The sequence below is a fragment of the Nicotiana tabacum genome, chromosome 18 (assembly GCF_000715075.1).
Source record: "Nicotiana tabacum cultivar K326 chromosome 18, ASM71507v2, whole genome shotgun sequence".
Classification (NCBI taxonomy): domain Eukaryota; kingdom Viridiplantae; phylum Streptophyta; class Magnoliopsida; order Solanales; family Solanaceae; genus Nicotiana; species Nicotiana tabacum.
Genome location: NC_134097.1, coordinates 147,370,833 through 147,390,868, shown reverse-complemented (window position 1 = coordinate 147,390,868; position 20,036 = coordinate 147,370,833). Strand labels below are relative to the sequence as shown.

Sequence of the window (20,036 nt, the reverse complement as noted above, 5' to 3'; positions counted from 1 at the left end):
AATTACATCAAGCTACAATTAAAAATGAGAAGAAATCACCGATGCAGACACGAGAATCATATTATTCAATAAAAACGACTTCTCAAAAGTAGAGAAATGTACGTATAATAAACTTCAAAGATCGTGGCATAATCAATGCTAGCTGCTAAAAGAGATGCGCATTATTAAATTTGTGAATCAAATTCACGTCAGAAAATGTAGACGCATATTCCAACCATGTAGATTAGACTATCTCAAGACTTTTTGGTTTTTGAAAGAAAATACCATTTTCACAACCATTACAATTATTTTAACCAAAGTATTTAGATACATTTTGAGCGCATAATTGTATGTGCTAAAATCAACTGAAATCGAGGATATGGCACTAGCAACAAATATTGCAACTGAACAAACTAAAGTAACAAAGAAATGGAAAACTCAGAGAAATCAGGCAGAAATTTGATTTTCCCTTGTCCAACATGTGTTACAGATAGGGGTAGGCGTTCGGGCAATTCGAATTGAATATGCACATTTCGATTTGGATTTTCGATTTTCGGATTGAAGAAATGACAATCCAAATAAGTTCGGATTGGATTGGACTTTTTAAGTTCAGTTTCAGATTAATCTGTTTGGATATTATGGACTTTCGGTTTTGAGCGTATAAGTTGAGATGTTTCTACTTTTTACAAAAATGAATATCCAAATGAATTACTCATGTTAAATTGGCTAAAAGTTCCTCGTTCTTGCCCCAATCATCCAAATAAAGTATTCAAGTAATGAAGTTATTATAAAAAAATACAACAAAGACATTACTACGACTGATAAGAAATGTCAATAATAAAATCATGTTCAAATAGAAAGTATTCTGATAGTAATTTAGTAATTAATATTGAGTATTTGAGATAATATCTAATGTAATGGGTAGAGTATTGAACTTATTACTATTGATATATGGATAATAGACTAAATATAATATTACTATTGATATATGGATAATAGACTAAATATAATATATAATGATTTCGGATATCCAAAAATACGAAGTACTAAAGACAATATCCAATCCGTAATCCAAAAATTTTAAAAATTAAATTTAAAATCCAATCCGTAATTCTAAATTCCAAATCAAAAACTCAAAAATTTCTAATTTCGATTTAGATTTCGGATTTACCATGCCCACCCTAGTTACAGAGCCTCATAAATTTTGGCTCATCCTAATTTTGGCCATTAAAATAAAAAATTTTTTCCAATCTTTTTCGAAGTCCAGGTCAGCGATCCATAACACTACCTTAAAACAAATAACAGATACCCACGTGTACTTCTAAAGCAGTAATCTGTACACATTTCCTACTTTTCACGCATTCTCTATCAACCGTCGATCTCATTTTCAAGTACTTCGCCAATCAACGCTTCTAATCATTCCAGCTCATCAATCCACGCCACTCTCTATTATCCAATTAAAACGAGCATTAACAATCTATAAATACCAAACGCTCATTTCACATTTCAACATCGCAAAATACATTTTGCTTCTCTATAACAAATATCTAAATTTTACTCTTCCTCTCTAGAATTTTCAATGGCTCCTAAGGCAGAGAAGAAGCCCGCCGAGAAGAAGCCGGCTGAGGAGAAAGCTCCGGCGGAGAAGAAGCCAAAGGCCGGGAAGAAGCTACCGGCGAAGGACGGCGCCAGTGGTGCTGACAAGAAGAAAAAGAAGGCTAAAAAGAGTGTTGAAACCTACAAGATCTACATCTTTAAGGTGCTCAAGCAAGTTCATCCGGATATTGGTATCTCAAGCAAGGCTATGGGAATTATGAACAGTTTTATCAATGATATTTTTGAGAAATTGGCTGAGAAATTGGCTTAGACTTGCCAGGTATAATAAGAAACCGACTATTACTTCCAGGGAAATTCAGACCGCGGTCAGATTGGTGCTACCCGGTGAATTGGCTAAGCATGCTGTTTCTGAAGGAACCAAGGCTGTGACTAAGTTTACCAGTTCTTAAGTTTTTAGGTCATGTGGGAAAATTTGGGAATTTAGGGTTATTGGGTAACTAGGCTTATCTGGGAAATTTGGGAAACTAGTTTTCCTTCTTTCTTTGATTTCTGGTTTTCTATATTGTAACTAAATTGCTGTTGCTAAGTGAATGAACAAATTTACTTTTTGGATATTGCTTGCTACATCATTGCTAATTATTGTCAGTCAATTGAAATGTAGTTCTAAATCATTTGTTATTAGCTTGTAATCTTTGTTCATTCACAAATGATATCAGCATTGGTGCATTTTGGTTAAGATGTATGGTATTGTATATGCCACACAAGATATCTGAAGCAGCACTAGAAAATTGTAGTATTTTGTTTCTCTGAGGAAGGTGTGAGAGAAATGTACTTTGTTGTTGCTGGAATGACAAGAGAACTGTGTTAGCATTTATCAATAAAAGTTAGTTTTGAACTGCTTTTTTTTTGGATTATTGAGGTTCTAATGTAGTGATCTTTGTAGATGGATATATGATTATTAAGGTTGATATTGATGGTGAAGGCTTGTTTTTGTTTCTTGCTGAATCTGGAGCTGAATGCTTTTAATAGTTATGAAAGCAGTGTGTTTGAAATTCCTCTAGATATTAGGGGATTTAATAGTAGACAGAGATTGTCAAATAGATGAAATCCTATATACTGAAATTGTTTCATGAACTTGTGAAGTAGTGTTAATTATGCACTGCAGGTTCAACCTTTCCTGGAGCATACCTAATGAATGAACCTTTGCCATGCTGGAACTACCCCGCTATGTAGTTGTGCTTTGTTTGCTATAAACAACAATGACGACCCGGTAAAATCCCACTAGGGGGTCTCGACTTTGTTTGCTATAAACTGTTTGTAAATTGCTTGTTTTTCTCTATGTTCTACTCATGTATGCATCAAAGCTAAATGATAGGAATACTTTCACTCTTAATTCATAGTAGTTTATTTCTTTTGTTCTTGGGCTGGGATCTGGATTCTTTGCACGGTTTTGTTTCAATGAATAGATGTGTCGCAGTTAAGTTCAGCAAATTCAGCCTTGTTCTTTCTGCTCAAGGAAAAGGCAAAAGCACTGTTCATTACTCAGGGTAAGGCTTTGATACTCTAATTCACTATATGGTAGGATATAGGAACCAGCAATTGTCAAAGCTGAGACTGGTTTGAATATTCATTTGTAACTTCGTAGTATCTAGTGATGCAGCTTTATCACATTGTTATGGTACATGACCCTTTGATTAGGTTCTTTTGAATTGATAACATTATGTAATGGCAGCGTGCCAGTTGATGTTTCCTCTACAGATTGTACCTAAATTGTCTTTCTTTGAACCGACACTTGTACTTGCTCAACAGTAAATGCGAATAAAAATGCAAAAACAAGGCAATAGCCAATAAGTCTATGCGTCTGGCCTGTTGATCTATTTCATGTTTGGATTTTGCTTGTTAAGTTTATACTTTTGGGGAGTTTGCAGTTCTTGAATACATAAAAAAAACCTTAATGGTAACGCATGTCCTTTTTTTGGTTTCACATTCATTCAATTTTTTGATAATGCTTGTGTCGTCCCTTTTTTTTCCCCCTTTCCCTTTTCCTGAGAAACATGTAGCTTGTTCTGTTTGCTTTTGTTTACCGTCTTGATATAATTTATTTAGGATTAAGGACCTAATGAAATGATTTTGTCAATTATATCTGTAATCAATATATGGCCTACTGTAGTTTTATATTAACTGAATCATTTGTTAGAAATGAGCAGCATACAAATGAAAGATCCAACAAACAAAAGGTTGATTTTTGCCAATAGGCCGAGCTCTGCAAGTGTTGTTATTGTATAGACTAAAGGACACAGCTTCTAATGCTTTTCTAGATGCAATATCTAACAGTACAGCATGCAGGGTTTCCATTATGACTGCTAGCTTTATGTTTCTTGGGTGCTCCTATTTGTGTTCTATATACTGCAGTTGCGTCCTCATGGTCTTTCTTTAACACTTGTTGAGTGAAATGCTAATTAACTGCTTTGAGGATCTTCTGTCTTTCCTCCAAATTGGAATAAAATGTTGCCCCCAGAATATGAATTTCTCAATCCTTGCTTTTGACCTCTGTTCAAAGGTCAGCGAGTCTCTTCAATTCTTTGGAACCTAGGAAGCATTAACTTTCAAGTTAGAGTAACTTGAAGGAAATTCTTAGGAAAAGCTTTAACTTCTTTTGTTCCTTTCTTTCAACGTAGTTAAAAGTGTTTGTTATCTGAATTGGTTAATAACTTTTGCATGATTATCTTATTCTATACTTTTTGTAGTGTACTGATAATATCTTTAACAACTAAGCAATGTAACTACATATCGGATATTGGCTAAATCTTTGACTATTTTGGAGATGGATGTTTAATTCTTTGGACTCCTCCGATTGTTTAAGTAATCTCACCCCGTCTTTTCTATCAGTTTCAAGGGCATGTTTGAAACATATGTATGATTCAGTTCTTTGTGTTTATTTCTCATTCATTTGCTGGGATTTTCAGGGTTTATGGTGAGCCACAGAGAAGGGAGTGGACGACTTGATCTCCCTAGGCCTTGCTCGTCTACTGGCAGAACCTGACTTGGTAATCCTTAAGTTGCAGCAATCATTTTGTAGTATGTTTCTTTACCATGATCCGAAGGGCTTGCAAAGTTTCCAGTTGATGTCTGAGGAGGGAGAACATACTTGCTGGTTTACATGGAAAAAAACGTCTCAACTAGATCCTCTTGCCTTTAGTATTACCAGGTCTTAAATGTGTCCTGCATACATGATTGGAAGTTGGAACCTTAGGCTTGTGAGAATTTGATGAAAGGGAGTATTGAATTGGTCCTCCAAATGGGGCAGATTGATGTAATATCTTATATGTGTAGAGTATGTAATGGTTCTCTATTTGAATTCACGTTCCCATGATTATACGTGTGTGAGGAGATTAAGTGGGCGTTTGGACATAAGAATTGTAAAATTATAAAAAGGGTGAAATTTTTTTTCAAGTGAAAATGGTATTTGAAATTTAGAGTTTGTGTTTGGACATGAATATAATTTTGGATTGTTTTTGAAGTTTTGTGAAAATTTTAAAAATAATTTTTTGGAGTTTTTTAAAATTTCAAAAATTTTCAAGTGAAAATTAAAATTTTTATGAATAAAAGTTGATTTCGAAAAAAGTAAAAATTTCTTACGTAACGGACTCTAAAAAAATTATCAAGGCTTTGTTAAGTTTGAGGTTGTGGTAGCAAACCATTAAAATAAAAATTGGTAAAGAACACAACAACATGGGGTCCATAGCTCAGTGGTAGAGCATTTGACTGCAGATCAAGAGGTCACCGGTTCGAACCCGGTTGGGCCCTTTAATTTTTTCCATTTCATCCCTGTTGAACAAACACATCTAAAAGAAAGATATGGAATACTTGCGTCAACTCATATTATGTAAGCGATCATTCAGAACACCATAAAGTAAAAGCACAATGCACAAAGATAAATGTTTATTCCTCCAGGCACTTTTCCTCATTAATTTTCTTTTGGGAGGGCGAGTGTCAAAAATCATTACTTAATTAAAAAAATATGTTCCATAAACTGGCGTCGCCCGGACTCGAACCGGAGACCTTCAGTGTGTTAGACTGACGTGATAACCAACTACACCACGACACCTTTGTTCTTTAGACCCAACTATTTATATTCTCTATAATCCAGTTCGAACTGAACCAGACCGCGTAAGTTAAAATTTCGTCTGGAGAGAGAGGCGTTTTCTTGTACCCTCAAACCCTAACCTTTCCTCTTTTTCCTTCAATTTCTACTTCCTCTTTCCCAAAATACAGACAAACAGAGGCGCAAATACATAAAATTACAAAATGGCAGAGGCAGCTTTGAATATGAGCTTAGACGATCTCATCAAGAAGAATAAAACCGGTACCGGAGGTAAACCTCGCGGCAGAGGTCGTGGGGGCGCCTCCGGTCCTGGTCCTGCTCGCCGATTCCCCAATCGTTCAGCTAACCGAGCTGCACCTTATTCCACCGCCAAGGTCGAATTTTTTTAAGATCCAATTGAAATTTTTTGGTTTTTCTTCGGTTCCATCTATGTCTCTTCCTTCAAATCTCGTCAGCGTTAGGGATTTTTTTTCGGATTTTGAACCTGGATAAATTGTTGTATCTGATCCAATAAAGTTGATGGCGGTTCAGGCTCCTGAGGCGGCGTGGAATCATGATATGTTCGCGGCGGCAGATCAAGCTTTCCCCTTTGGACAAGCCGGTGTTGGTCAGGCGGCGTCTTCCATATCGACTGGGACAAAGCTCTACATCTCCAATCTTGATTACGGCGTCTCCAATGAGGATATCAAGGTAGCTTTTTCTCTCCTCTCTAGCTCGTTTTTGTTTTTTTATTATGTTCTTTGTTTGGAGATTTGTAGGGATGAGTATTTTGGGATTGATGCATACTAGTTAATTTTCATGTCCTTTATGCGGGTTCTTTTGATTTTTAACTTGCACAGTTAAATATCTCTCGAGCTTTAGTCAAAGTTTTGACCTTTCGTTTGCAACTGTTTGCTTGTATTCATTATTTGTGATGCAATTATCCTTGGGAGATGTTAATCAAGCTAGGAGGTAAATAAGCCAAAAAAAAAAGGAAAAAAGGAGTACTACATGTTTAAGTAAAAAAGGAGATCTTGAAACTACTGGAGATGTAGCTGAGGATAGAGTTGCCTGTTAGGCTTTGACTAGGTTAAAGAAAGTCATTGAACTGAAAGTGGACATGCTCGCACAGGCTAGATTGAGCTGTCTTTATTTTGCTAACTCTTCTGCCTTGACGATGCTTGTTCCAATGGAATTTTTAGTTTGTGCTTGGATCGGTTTATGCAAAAAAGATTAATAATTTTGGAAGTAGTGTTTGCAATCTCTTTGGAGGTTTATTGATTGGCCACCAATTTTAGCTTGTAAAGATGTATGTGTTGAATTGCAGGAGCTCTTCTCAGAAGCTGGTGACCTGAAACGCTATGCTATACATTATGATAGGAGCGGGAGATCGAAGGTATTTTATAACCGAGACTATGCACTTTAAAGGAAAACAATGTGGTTCGGCTGAGATTAATGGAACTGCTTCTTCAGGGAACGGCAGAGGTGGTCTTCTCGCGTAGACAAGATGCACTAGCTGCCGTTAAGAGGTACAGCAACGTTCAGCTTGATGGGAAGCCAATGAAGATTGAAATTGTTGGGACCAACATTGCCACTCCCACTGCCCCTGCTTTCAATGGTGCTTTTGGTTTTGGAGACGCTAATGGAGGTCCCAGAAGGTATGATCTGTTATTCACCAGGACATTGTTAAATTGGTTTAATTTTTTCTCTGAGCTTTTCTATTTAGCTCTTTGATGATAAATGAAAATAGGCTTTGATAAGATTGAAACTCTAAGAGAGTGCTGGTTGCTTCATGTGTGGAAATTCCTTTTATGCACTTGCAGGCCTCTACTCCCACTCTTTAGAAAGGTCATGGAAGAAGTGTATATATTTGATTGTGGAGCACAATTTTGTTCCTTTTTTCTGGGTGTTACTTCTAGCATCAAGTTTTAAAACAGTTTGACAAGACTGGTAATTGTAGTTCAGCGGTAGAAGAAATTCATGTATATACGAACAAAGTGGAGAAGTTAGCTAGTTTTGTCTGAGTCAACTTCAGTTGAAGCGAAACAAGACATTGAATTTGGGAAAACTGATAAATGGGAGGTCGGTTTTAGACACTTAAATTGGAGGTAGTCTTGTGGGTTGATCATACAGAGGTATCTTATCGAAACAACTATCATGCAAAGTTATCGGGGAATGTAAGCTATGTTTGGCTGCAGGAAAGGAGAAAATTGAGTATAAAGTGGGAGTTAGTAAGCTTTTTTAGAAACCTTTCAAGGTTTAGACAAGAGTATGGGGACAACAGTTATTTCGAGGAGAAATTTATTGGCCCAAGAGAATACATTGTCTCATTATGTCTTTCCTCTATCTTGAATAGCAGGCATGCTGTCTTTCTTTTCTTTCCCTTCGCTTCTCGTTTTTTTTTTACATTATGAATATTCAATAAATTAATTCAAGAAGATTTGCGTTTAACGACACATGTAGTTTTGAGGGCATGAAGTAGATTTTGATTACTTGAAATAGGAACTGAACTAATGGAGAATCATTTCGTACTTATTGGGATTTCTGTCATAAATATCAAGATTTTTTTCTTTAAAACTCATACTAAGACCTTTTCTTTTAGTTCGTTGCTCCATTAACTTCCCTGTGTTAGCTTCGACTGTCTTTAGTATATTGAGTATTGGAAGTATTCTTTTTCAATTGGATGTCCCCATAAGGGACAGTCTTGAAAGTATTTGACAGGTGTTTAAATTGTTAAGTCCTTTTTTTGGTATTAGCTCAACCAACAAATTAGATGTTCGTCCCCTTGAAGCGTGACCTTGTATTGAGTACCTTGCCTTTCCTGAGGAATGTTAAAGTACATAATTGTTTATTTGATGAAAGTTGTTACCCAAACAAAGTCATCATGCAACGTGGAAGTTGGTGAAGAATCGAAATTGTTGCACTGAGAGCATTATCTCCTTGAAGTGAAGTTTTAAAAGATCTATTGGAATTAGTGTTGGAGGTTTACTATGCTGATGGGCCAATGTGATGGCTTTGGTTTGGAAAACTGAAGAGTTCCCCTCTCTGGTTTAGACCCCACCCACTTTCCTTACTTGATTAAATGAATCATATGCTTACAACTATTAGTACTTATTCGGCTGATTGGATGATGAGATGACAGCTATTGTAAGTGAATTTAGCTTCAATCACGTAAATTTTTTTCCTGAATAACTTGATCTCTAGTTTTAGTATTGTTTGTTTTAAATCTGTAATGGAGTTTTTCATTTGGTTTCTTCCTCTCTTTTGATGCTGTTTAACATAGTTGTATTAATAATTGGATAATGAAGATATGGAATTAGTTTCTATTCAATGCATTCTAATCATAATTCATGTGTGGTAAAACAGTGGTCAAGCAAGAGGTGGTGGCTTTGGGAGGTCACGGGGTGGTAGAGGACGCGGTCGCGGATTTCGAGGAGGCAGCAGGGGACGGGGAAGAGGAGATCGTGGAGAAAAGGTATCTGCAGAAGATCTAGATGCTGATCTGATGAAGTATCATTCAGAAGCAATGCAGACAAACTGATGGGTCCGGTAGCAATGTTTGCCTCTACATCCAGTGCCTAGTGCAGCCAGACTTTCTGTACTTTAGTGTTCTTCTCTTTTCAAGTTGCAAGAAAGAAAGTACTTATAGGAAGATTTGAATATTTGCTGTATGGGAATTGAGCTTCTTCTTTATTTGTTCCCTTGATTTGGATTTGTGCTTGGGTGGAGTGATTTGTGTATTCTACCAACTCTTTAGTTTATTTAAGAGGTGGACGATTAGAGTGGAAATGCTTATCCTTGCCCATCCCACGACAAAGCTTTGCCTCGACGGTGGCAGACGCCAGCTGAAGGTGGTGGCTGCCCTGTGTACTGAAGTTCTGCAAGTGCTTCTTGTAGTCAATTATTTGGGCGTCAATCGTGAGGTAGTTTTTGTCGCTTTGTTCTTGTCCACTGCTTTCACAATTGCAGTCCTTGTGCACTTTGCAGTTTTGCTGTATGTGTCGACTTAATTTTATCCATGTTGATAATGAGTTCTACAAACTGTTGACTTAGGAAGAACGTAAGTGGGATTAATTTTGGGCGACTAAAGCTGCCTCCCCTGACTAGAACTGCCTCCCCTAATGTACTATTTTGCGAATATATATATTTCTACCTTTTATGACATGTTTATAACGAGCTTGAAAAACTGTTGCATTAGGAACAGGTAGGTCGGAACATAATTGGGTGACTAAGCTGAATCCTTTGAATGATTATGTCTTATTGCAAATACATGGGATGAGTAAGCTGAATGATGGTGTTCTCGGGCCCGCAGACTGCTCATCTTGTGGATGATATGTTGATGTCGCCGGAGAAAGAGGCTTCGTCCTCTTTCTGTGAACATGGTGTTTGAGTGAGGTGGCGGACTTTCTGCATTTCTACATCATTATGGAGCTTATGCCCCGTACTGTAGAATTGCTCGAGTTTGCCGTCTTTGCATCTCGGTTATGTGCATTTAGATCTTTTATGTGCTTCCCAAAAGTGCTTCTCTTGCAATCTCTTCAAGTGTGGAGCATCATCCAGCATTTCATATTAATTAGGCTGTTGGTAATTGAAATTCAACGATTAGAAACTTGGATCATTGAGTTGAATATGCATTCTGCTATGTCCGTATTCAAAAATCAAATTTTCTTGGTTTCTTCTCACTCTTATGATCTTGCTCGGAGTTGCAACTAGATCCTTCACAGACAATGTACATTAGCCGCCCAGTAGGTATGCTGATTATCTGCCGGGTGATGTGTCAACTGATACTTCCCTGTGAATGGCTGTGGTGCTAAAGAGGGCATACTGACTCCCTTAAAAAGCCTGAAATATATATGCTGAGATATGAATGGTGGCTGATCATCATCAATGGATCTCTTGTAAAGAATGTTTGTAGCTCGAACGACCATGTTTCTGGAGCAGGTTTGAGCTTTGTTTTTGATCGCCTTTTAATCGAAGGTGTTTGCAGCGTGTCCAAACAACAATCTGGAACAGAGTTAAGGAACAATGAAGTTTCTTTCTTTCTGTTTGTAGGTGCGGGTCCTGTCCATATTTGGGAAGGTAGTAGTTTACGAGGAATACTTTTATCTTTCTTGCGATTGTATTTTATAGGTGCTTTCTTGTGCATTCTTTCGGTGGTGATTACCTTCACCTTCGGCCGAGTAAAAAACTTACACATTATGTAACGTTCGCGGTATTTGGCAATGGGCTTGTAGTGAATCTATATGATGATTTTTCTGCCAGTCCACACCTAGTAATACCATCGGCGCTGCATCCACTTCTGATCCTTTCTAAGAAAATCAATGCAATTTTTATGTCTGTTAAGATATTGAGTCTTGCCTTGAATTTTCTTTTTTTCTTTACCTGATTCCTTTAAAAGAACAAGGCACAATGTGCGAGTTAGTGCACTTACAATGCTGCAAAATATGAGAGGTGCTGAGTGTTCAGTTTTGGAAAACGCAGATTGCTCTTACAATTCCAAAACTAACCAAGAAACAAAAGAGTACTCGTGAAACGTAATATTTTGGACCATCTTACTGACGTATGTAGCCGTGTAGGTCATTTTGTTCTTTTAGGCTTTGATCTCGAGTTATTCATCCAAATTTAATCACGGACAAATAATCTGCTGTTTTCTGTGCACGTATGAGTTGAGCCAGCTAAGCTGGGAACAAACCAGTATTGCAAGGAAGTAACATATTCGCTACAGTAGGGAAATCGAGAATAATCATGACTTCCGTAAATTTACACCATCGCCACCGTTGAAAACAATAATCCCCCAAACGTCCTAATTACATGCAAGGAAAAAAGCTTTGATACATCAATGACCTAATTTCTGGCTAAAACATACAACACAACACTACTCCACACCAGCTAGATGTAGAACAATTGGTGCGACATCATTGCTCCTTTGGTCTCCTCACTTTATCCCAACTTGAAAATATTAACCTCAAAAGAGAATAAAATATAGCAAGTATGCACGACTTTATAAAGTTCCAAAATGAAGAAGGCCAATACCAAGGATATAGCAATCGGAAAAAGAGACTTATGATATGTCGAGGGTATCGTCCAACCTGAAACAACACATTAAAGCATGTTGTTAATAAAACATAACATGACCAAATATAGGAACATAACATGGCCAATCCCAATGTTCTCTAACCGCTATCATATGCTTCCATGTCAAAATGAAATTCATTCAACATTTACCGAGGCACTGGCAAAATAATTGAACCAACTTTTCTAACTAGTCATCTTTTTCATGCTATCCGCTTATAAAATATCACCAGGGTCAACCACAGAGTAGGTTTACTTCTAGTCTGGACTTCACCAACAGAACTCAAAAAAAAAAAAAAAAAAAAAGAAGAAGAAGAAAGAATGCTACACCAAGGATTTGAACAGGTAACTAACAGTAATTTTTGAACTACCTTCAGCACTACACTAGAATCACCCCTCATGTCAAGGGGATCCAACAATTTATATATATGGAAAAATTTTTGTCGTTGACCTCTTTGCACAGTGTAGGACTCAATTGAATCCCCTAGTGTCCTAGCTCCGCCCCTGTTCATTAGTGTTCTGTAATTCTTTATCTACTTGTTAGGTGCATTGTGCATCAGGCTACTTTGCCACACCAAATTTTTTTATGATAAATACATACATCTTTATTAATCCATAAAATGTCTGAAATAAATATACTTCATGGAATATTGGTTTGAAATGATATCAAATCATAAGTCTATTCCAATAATAGAAAGATTACTCACAGGATATAGCAAATCTAATGCATCCCATGCTGCATGGCGAACAGCTCTTGTTGGGTACATGGGAGCACCTGGTGACGTGAAACTATACAAGCAAGTTTTCAATCTTGTACTGGTAGCCATTCTCAACTCTAATCCTGCAGAGATGTCACTGTAATGTAACTCCATACATTTTGTTAAGCGCGCCTTTGACAACACTGGCTAGAACTACCTTTACCTTGAAGGACTTTCAATTGGGAGAGGTAATGCAACAATACTGGCTCCACTTTTAGTTTTTGAAGCTGAAATCAGAAGTGTAAATGAGAAGATACCCAGCGAAAATGAAGGAAAAGACTATGGGGATGTTGAAGATCCTGTTCTCTTACCTGATCAGCTAGTTCAGTTACAAATATATCTGCTGGACCACCAATCAAGAAAGCATTTGGAAAATCAGGAAACTGCCTTAAAAAACTTCCTAGCCTGTCAGCTGCAAATAGATTCAACATAAGCATGTAATCTTAACCTTGTATGCAAGGTTACAGCTAAGATCAGCTTACCTTGGTTATATAAGAATATGAACCTTGAAAGGAGGAGAAATAAATCTCTTTGGGCCTAACAAAATGAAGACAGCGAATGATGTTAGGACACACCCACTAAAATTAGACTTGCTTTGGCACACAGGTAAATCAGAAGGGGCAGACATCAGACCTGCAACGGGATCTTCTTTAATCGATCTGGAACAAGGGCAACTTCCTCAAGCAGATACTGTAACACACATCCATATAATCAATTGTCACCATTTACTTCCATCGATCTAAAAGCAACAAAAGAAGCACCAGTGCTACACTTCACTCCAAATACTTCACAAATAAAAATCAATTCAGGGGTATTTGACCTGAAAAAGACTCTGGAAACGCCTTGTATTTGTTTGGATGTCGATCCTGCAAAAGGATATGTCAACCAATTACTTAACACACTTTACTATAACCCCCACACCCCGTTCCCGACCTGTTCTTCTTCACTTATGCACAGTGAAACACATAAAAGAAAGAGCAATAACTACATAATTTCTAAAAAGAAAACCTCTGTCTGACACAACGATACAGTTTGACAGAAATATTAAGGTCTATTTTATGAGCAGCAACAGAGTAAATCTCTGAGTGGCGTATATATATTAACATAGATATGAAGAACACAAGAAGGTAAAGAGAGTTGACGATAATGATGTAAAAGCTAAAGTTGATCCAACATGATGATGTATACCAGTCAGGCAAGAGAAAATGTATGCAAAGCAATCAATGTCTCTATATTAATCAAGGAAACTCAGGCAGGTTGCATAAGGGGAAAGCTTTACTGAGTGCATAAAGCAACAGGGCCTCAAGATTGTTGCATAAAGGAAAGACCCTGTATAGTGAACTTAATCACATTTGACCCTTGATATATCTAGGATACAAAGAGTTGTGCCCTTGAAGCAGTAGCAAGGTCAGCACTAGAATGTGTTAGAAAACGCACACACAGTTAGCTTCCTGAGTTTCTAATTTAATAGAAGCCTCAAATGAGAAGTGACATTGGCGATCAACAAAATCTTAAAATAAAAGCAAAACTCATACCAGAATACATTTGTAGCTCCTTGAACAAGAGCTGATGAGTAGCGGAGGAGGACTTCAGAATTTTCAAGTTGAACCTCAAACAACTGCAAAGTAGAAGAATATGTAAAAGAGTAGGTTCATCACCATTGCATGAATAAAAAACACATCTCCTCTCCTTTCCCCCTCGCCCTTCCTGCTTTTCTTCCTGGTGAGGTCTTTTTTTTGTGTGGAGTTGAGGGTGGGAAGGACGAGGCGGCATTGTATGAACATCTAGATAAGATTTACAGATAACACCATCAGATACGGCTTTTATTATTGGATATGCCTACATAGTTACAGATTGAAGAGATTCTAGGGTACGCATAGATATTCCCTGCCAGTTTTAAAGGGAAATGAGTGAAATTACTGCATTCGGAAAGTCAATTCGGAGAGTAAAACCTCTATTGGCTCGTTTGTTCACAGAAAAGAATGAGTGAAAACAAGCACAACCCAAAATATTGTGAGAAACACGTTATACATACATAAGTCCAACAGAGTAAGATAAAAAAGGCTCACCATAAGTTGGATAAAAGGAAAAAGAAAAATAAAACGATAAGGGGGGTTTGAAAAGAATTAAAAAAGAATATCAACATCAGAGCCATATTTCATTCTTAACTTGTGGCCCTGGAAGGCATCTTTCATTCCTTGAAATGGGGGTTCTCATTCTACCGCTACATAAAGAGTACAACAACAACAATCCAGTATAATCCCACAAGTGGGGTCGGGGGAAGGGGCAGAGAGACTGTTTCCGATAGACTCTCGGCTAAAGAAAAGATGGAAGAAGAACTGACAGCAAGTGATAGCAATACAAGGTATTTAGAAAATGAAATCCAAGGTAGCAAAAGAGAGTAGGAAAGAAGTACTAATAGTCCGTAACAACAGTACAAGATATGTAATGATAGCAAATGTACGGAAGGCAAGTAACAACAATACAAGATATGTGGTAATAGCAAACAAAGGATAAAAGAGATACCATACTAACATTAATACCATTGAACTAAGAAGACACAGGGAAGCGCTCGACTACCTACTAACCTTCTACCCTAACTCTCAACCTCTATACCCTCCTATCAAGGGTCATGATAGGAGATTAAGATCATAGAAAGACGTAAAAATTCTACTAACCCACTTATGGAAAAGGAGTGCAAAAGTATTTGAAGCGAAAGATTGACTCCACAGTTGGACAATAAGATCAAGGATCGGTTTTCCGTTCTGAGGTACACGAACAAAATGATCAGCAAGCACATAGTAGTAGCATGTCGGTCCTTCAGCCCGTTCCTCTGCAGCCGTAATAGCATCCTCGCTGCTGAGTATTATCTCTGTTCAATGTTAAACCACAAAAATAAGTTCTTCCTCTTGATTGATCACCAAGAATCGTCAAAATTCTGAATTTCCTCTAGCAAATGATATCTCATAGTTCTGGACATTTTTAGCTTGAAAAATAGGTTAATGAGATTCTTCAGAATGAAATTGGTATTACATTTTTTTTAAAGGTAAAGATTTCTGACATATGATAAAGAAACAACACAGATAGTCATATCTATTGACACATATTTTGTTGTACTGATACACCTTCATGCAATTTGATTTAATCCTTAAAAAGAGAAGAACACAAGGAAATGAAGAGAAGGAGTATATACTATTCACTATTCGTTCAGAAGCCAGGGAATGAAAGTGAAAGGAAGGGGAGAACCAAGAAGCAAGTTCCTTATCCCCCCACAAAAAAAAAACAAACTAAAAGAAGCAAGAAGAAAGTGCATTCCCTTTGTTTGGGTATGGAGAAAACAATTGAAAGGTGAGAAGAAAATAAGAATTTTAAAACTGAAAGTTCCTCTTTTTCTGACAAGGTTAGTACAAAGAGAATAAGACTGATATGTTTCAGACAAAAGCAAAAATTTGGTGGGGGCACAATGGAAAAAGGAATTGCTTTGAAAGGTGATTCTTTTCATCTCTAGACCCTTTCTAGATTACCCTCGCACAAAATAGTGAATTGAGTTCGAAGAAACAAGATGATGATATCTTTCAAATTTGCTTTCCTCCCCCTCTCCCCCTAATGAACCAAACATGGGACGAGAAAACTGTGACCTTCCCTCGCTTTCACTTCCCTTTCCTAGTTTTCAAACAAAAGTTGTGGAAAAAGATAAGGTAAAAAATGTGAATACAAATCCATCTTCTATCACTAATTCATAAATCTTGGAACCTAACTAAGAGATGTTTGAGAAAGTTCAAGTTTAGGAGGAGGAGCTAGGGTGTCAACATGTGAGATTTGTTATAAGAAATCATTTAATCAAGATGTGGAAAAAAAAACTTGTTTTCTGAGAAAAGAGTTTAGGGCCGGGCGGGGTAGATTATTATTTATCTCATTAAAAATAGAATCATAGTCCTTTCTTTAGTCTTACTGCCATACCCTTCTCACAAATTAAAGTGATTGAAGAGGATGAATATCACAGAGAGCTAAACAGATTTAGAGCCAGAATAGACGATTTTCACACGAGTAGAGTGAACACATGATAAAGGTATCCAATGTTCATGAAGTTCCTATTGCAAAGTCTTCGACATCAACGATATTTCTTTGTTCTTTTACCCATCTCAAAGGAGTACAATGGCATAAACATTAGAATGAAGCCAGGGTATGAAACCGTAGAACTATTATTTCCTCTCTTTACAAAGAGAACAGAGGTTTCTTTTTACGAATAAATGTATTTCACTAAAGTTAGGCAACCAAGAAGGTGCTTCTTGCAAAGTTGACAAAACAAATACCCTAGAATAAATATAAGCCACAAAAGTTGGTTTTATATTTTCCCCAATGCTAAAGTTTTTTAGTGGACTAAGTTGAAAGTTCAGATAGGAGAAGTAAGCAGCCATGTGACTTTTCTTTTGTTTGATCATATGAGACTAGAAATGAATGCTTGATCCTCTGCTCACTTCAGCTTACTACTTGAGTTGATGCCAAAAAATTCTTACTACCTTGTTCACCACTTCTCCACTTAGGTTGTCAGTTACATTCTCAAGAAATTGATATGCACTGTCTTCTCCATCAAAACATCCCAAGGCAACTTCAATTTATCTTGGTGCTATACAGTCTCTGATATGGGAATCTCTTACTTAAATCCAGTTGTACTGTATTAGGTCAGGTGATATTACATGGTGGCTATCGTTGTAGCAACTGCAGGTCCACAACCAGTGGCTGGCATACTAACAATAATTCACCAACTGATGATTTCTTACCAGGTCTACAACCAGTGGCTAGCATACTCACAATAATTCACCAACTGATGATTCTTCCGTTCTGATGTGAAGATTTTGGCTTCCATTTTTACTCTAGATTTTCTTCATTCGCCTTGTTGCTACAACAACAACATACCCAGTATTATCCCACACCGTGGATTCTGAGGAGGTTAGTTTGTACGCAGACCTTACCCCCACCTTGTGAGGATAGAGAGGCTGTTTCCAATAGACCCTCGGCTCAGGAAAGAATAAACACCACATTCATTCGCCTTGTAGATGTCTACATGAATTAACACGGAATGTACTAGTCAAAATATTATGTCTTTACTTAAACTATGGGATATACAAACTTTAGCCCAATATTGCATTTGGGTTGGTCACTCAATTAGCTTTCTTTCCAGCGTTGCCTGGTATTAGTTATCTCACAATAGGCAACAAACTTTTTATCGTTTGAAACCTCATATGAAACAATAATGGTCCCCATCTTAAAATACCATCTCCTAATGATATTAAATGAAACAGAGTATGTCGTACTCTAATATACACATTAGACATATAGAGCACAACATTTACCAAAAGGGATCTAGAACAACTTTCAAACATAGCACCAAATTCCCCCCATGTGAAATATTTCGAAATAGTTCTTAATTAAAGACATCTTGCAAATGCAACTATCACACATCCATATATATGGTATAAATATGTAATAGAGTATAGCATCTCTGTGACTGATACGATACATTAAACAACTCTCAATATAGAAAAGAGCTTGATCATTAAGATCAGCTAATATTATACCACTACGTGCATGCAATGCTTTCAGTAATCAACTTCATTAAAGAGAAATTTACCATGCAGTAATAAGAGAAATTTAGAACCTTTAAGCAATGGCCTGTGCTAAGTATGTAGCTTTTTTTTTCCAAGACTTTCCTGAAAGTATTCTCAGGAAAAATCACTACCTAAACTCATCAATGAGGTGCAGTTATAAGCTCTTCATATTAATCATTCAGTTTGCAAGAGAAGCAAAGAGAGGAAAAAACAGACCATACGGTTAGATCCATATATAGATAGGAACCATTATTCCAATCTATATTCCAAAGGTTCGACGAAAAGACAAAGGAATTAAAGATAAAGTTGATAACATTAACATCTACAAGGCCAATTTCATATATACTAAATGAAATGCAAAGTCATCATCAAGTTAACTTTCAAGACACACTGAGTACTTATAACCAAGTTTTGCCCAACTTTACCAATATATCCATAAAACTTCCCAGATCTCTCCCCGCTCCCACTCCCCAAGCGCCATCTTAAATTACTCCTTGAGCTTCAGTAGTAAATACATATAATCACATAATTTAACACAGCTCCTTTTAACAACCAGGCAACTTCCACATTCAACTTTCAGACTTTATGTTGCTTATCGTGGCTCACTAAGGTTAATTGAGCATCACAATTTTGCTAAAGCACTCAACAGGTTTTAAAGCATTTCCAGTCGCAAGATATAATTAAGTAAAAATAAGTGCATTGTCTCCCCCAGCTTCAGCATTTAGATAAAACCATCACACATTTCAACACTTCCTTGTCATATCTTTTTTTTTTAAAGGTTAAACCACAAAAGGAATGTACAATGTAACAAAAGACATAAATATTCACACAAAACACGAGTGAAAAATTACGCCTCAGCGAACAACATTGCGTTACCTTTTGCTCGATCATCAACTTCCAAAGCAATATCAGCGAACAGCTCTTGCAGCAAATTACGCCTCAGCGACGGCGAAGTCAATGCCTGAAACGAAAATTAGAGAAAAAGCATAGAATTCAACAAACTCAATCAGTCAAATGAAAAACGCAAAAGAAAGGAAACACGCGCACAAAATCAAAGCATATACGTACACGTTGAAGCTTCTTTTCAATCTCTTGGGTAAGAGCTGTGAGATAAGCGGAGCTTCGAGCTGTTGAAACGGTAGCCATTGTTGATCTCGCGTGATTTCTTCAAAATATACGAACATTGAAGAAGCGAAGAAAACAGAGGAATTGCCCTAATCCAGATAATTCTGGATTTTGGATCCAATGGAGGAATATCAACAATTAATTTTATATATCTGTAAATAAACGTTACATTTACAGTGAGAGATTAATTTTAAAGTTAGGGAAGAAGCAGTAACTGAGACTTCTTTATTTTACTTTTGATTTGAAAGCTAAAGTGGCGTGGAAGGAAAGGAATTATTAATTGAGCTATGCGTAGGGAAAGTAGTGGCTTATGGGGAAGGAAATGGGCACATGGCTTGTGGCTTTTTTATACACGTGGGTTTTTTGGATAATGCGAAATTGCGGGGTGAGAAAGATAAAATCCACCCATCTTGTCTCTCGTCACGCACACACGCGCTTTTCTTTTCAAAATGTGAGCGGTAAGGTTACTGATAACTGATTTCTCATGAGTGATGATTTATATCCTTTTTTTTCTCTCTCTACAAAATATAACACAATTAACTCGTGTACATAACCTGCACTACAATAATGTGTAAGAGTAACGCTACTATTGTTGATACCGATATTATACGATAGTATTTTAGTGTATTAGAAAGGGCAGCCCGGTGATAAATATTAGTGGATTATTAGTAGTTAATATAAGGATAAATCTTTTTAGATGTGAAGAATGTGCTAACAAATATCTCTGCTTGTTCGGTTTTGATATTCCTGTCCCTATATCTAACTAAGTTTCATCAAGACACATCTACTTGTTCAAACGCAATATAATAAATCATTCTGACTATGTGTGTCCCTCAATAGTCTTATTGTATT

At 36.9% G+C, this 20,036-nt stretch overlaps 3 protein-coding genes and 2 non-coding genes across 5 annotated transcripts; 3 read left to right on the top strand and 2 right to left on the bottom strand.

Moving 5' to 3' along the window:
• The first annotated feature begins 1,479 nt into the window (after positions 1 to 1,479).
• Positions 1,480 to 2,148, top strand: LOC107791455 (histone H2B.3). The gene is given in 2 exon segments (XM_016613537.2): positions 1,480 to 1,843; positions 1,845 to 2,148. Coding segments are annotated over 2 exon segments (426 nt in total). The 5' UTR covers positions 1,480 to 1,558; the 3' UTR covers positions 1,986 to 2,148.
• Positions 2,149 to 5,271: 3,123 nt separating this feature from the next.
• TRNAC-GCA (transfer RNA cysteine (anticodon GCA)) lies at positions 5,272 to 5,343 on the top strand. Its single transcript has one exon. It is a non-coding gene; the product is annotated as a tRNA-Cys (tRNA).
• A 227-nt stretch (positions 5,344 to 5,570) lies between these two features.
• Positions 5,571 to 5,644, bottom strand: TRNAV-AAC (transfer RNA valine (anticodon AAC)). The gene has a single exon. It is a non-coding gene; the product is annotated as a tRNA-Val (tRNA).
• A 55-nt stretch (positions 5,645 to 5,699) lies between these two features.
• LOC107791454 (THO complex subunit 4A-like) lies at positions 5,700 to 9,409 on the top strand. The gene is made up of 5 exons (XM_016613536.1): positions 5,700 to 6,015; positions 6,173 to 6,331; positions 6,948 to 7,016; positions 7,094 to 7,278; positions 8,987 to 9,409. Exons 1-5 carry the CDS (start codon positions 5,845 to 5,847, stop codon positions 9,159 to 9,161), a joined length of 759 nt encoding a protein of 252 aa, XP_016469022.1. The 5' UTR covers positions 5,700 to 5,844; the 3' UTR covers positions 9,162 to 9,409.
• A 1,938-nt stretch (positions 9,410 to 11,347) lies between these two features.
• On the bottom strand, positions 11,348 to 19,553 carry LOC107791453 (uncharacterized). The gene is made up of 11 exons (XM_016613535.2): positions 19,128 to 19,553; positions 18,936 to 19,020; positions 15,129 to 15,322; positions 13,986 to 14,068; positions 13,271 to 13,316; positions 13,084 to 13,140; positions 12,933 to 12,987; positions 12,762 to 12,862; positions 12,614 to 12,677; positions 12,400 to 12,533; positions 11,348 to 11,709 (listed from the first exon to the last, which is right to left on the bottom strand). The coding sequence occupies exons 1-11, from the start codon at positions 19,203 to 19,205 to the stop codon at positions 11,536 to 11,538; spliced, it is 1,071 nt and encodes a 356-aa protein (XP_016469021.1). The 5' UTR covers positions 19,206 to 19,553; the 3' UTR covers positions 11,348 to 11,535.
• Positions 19,554 to 20,036: the final 483 nt, after the last annotated feature.

What these genes read in the sequence shown, in the direction of transcription:
- LOC107791454 (XM_016613536.1), top strand. Translation starts at nt 5,845, where the DNA reads ATGGCAGAGGCAGCTTTGAATATGAGCTTAGACGATCTCATCAAGAAG. An exon ending in TCTCCAATGAGGATATCAAG is followed by an intron (nt 6,332 to 6,947) that starts GTAGCTTTTTCT and finishes GTTGAATTGCAG; the next exon opens with GAGCTCTTCTCAGAAGCTGG. An exon ending in GCTAATGGAGGTCCCAGAAG is followed by an intron (nt 7,279 to 8,986) that starts GTATGATCTGTT and finishes GTGGTAAAACAG; the next exon opens with TGGTCAAGCAAGAGGTGGTG.
- LOC107791453 (XM_016613535.2), bottom strand. Translation starts at nt 19,205, where the DNA reads ATGGCTACCGTTTCAACAGCTCGAAGCTCCGCTTATCTCACAGCTCTT. An exon ending in CACTCCTTTTCCATAAGTGG is followed by an intron (nt 14,069 to 15,128) that starts GTTAGTAGAATT and finishes TCTACTTTGCAG; the next exon opens with TTGTTTGAGGTTCAACTTGA. An exon ending in CATTAGATTTGCTATATCCT is followed by an intron (nt 11,710 to 12,399) that starts GTGAGTAATCTT and finishes GTGTTGTTTCAG; the next exon opens with GTTGGACGATACCCTCGACA.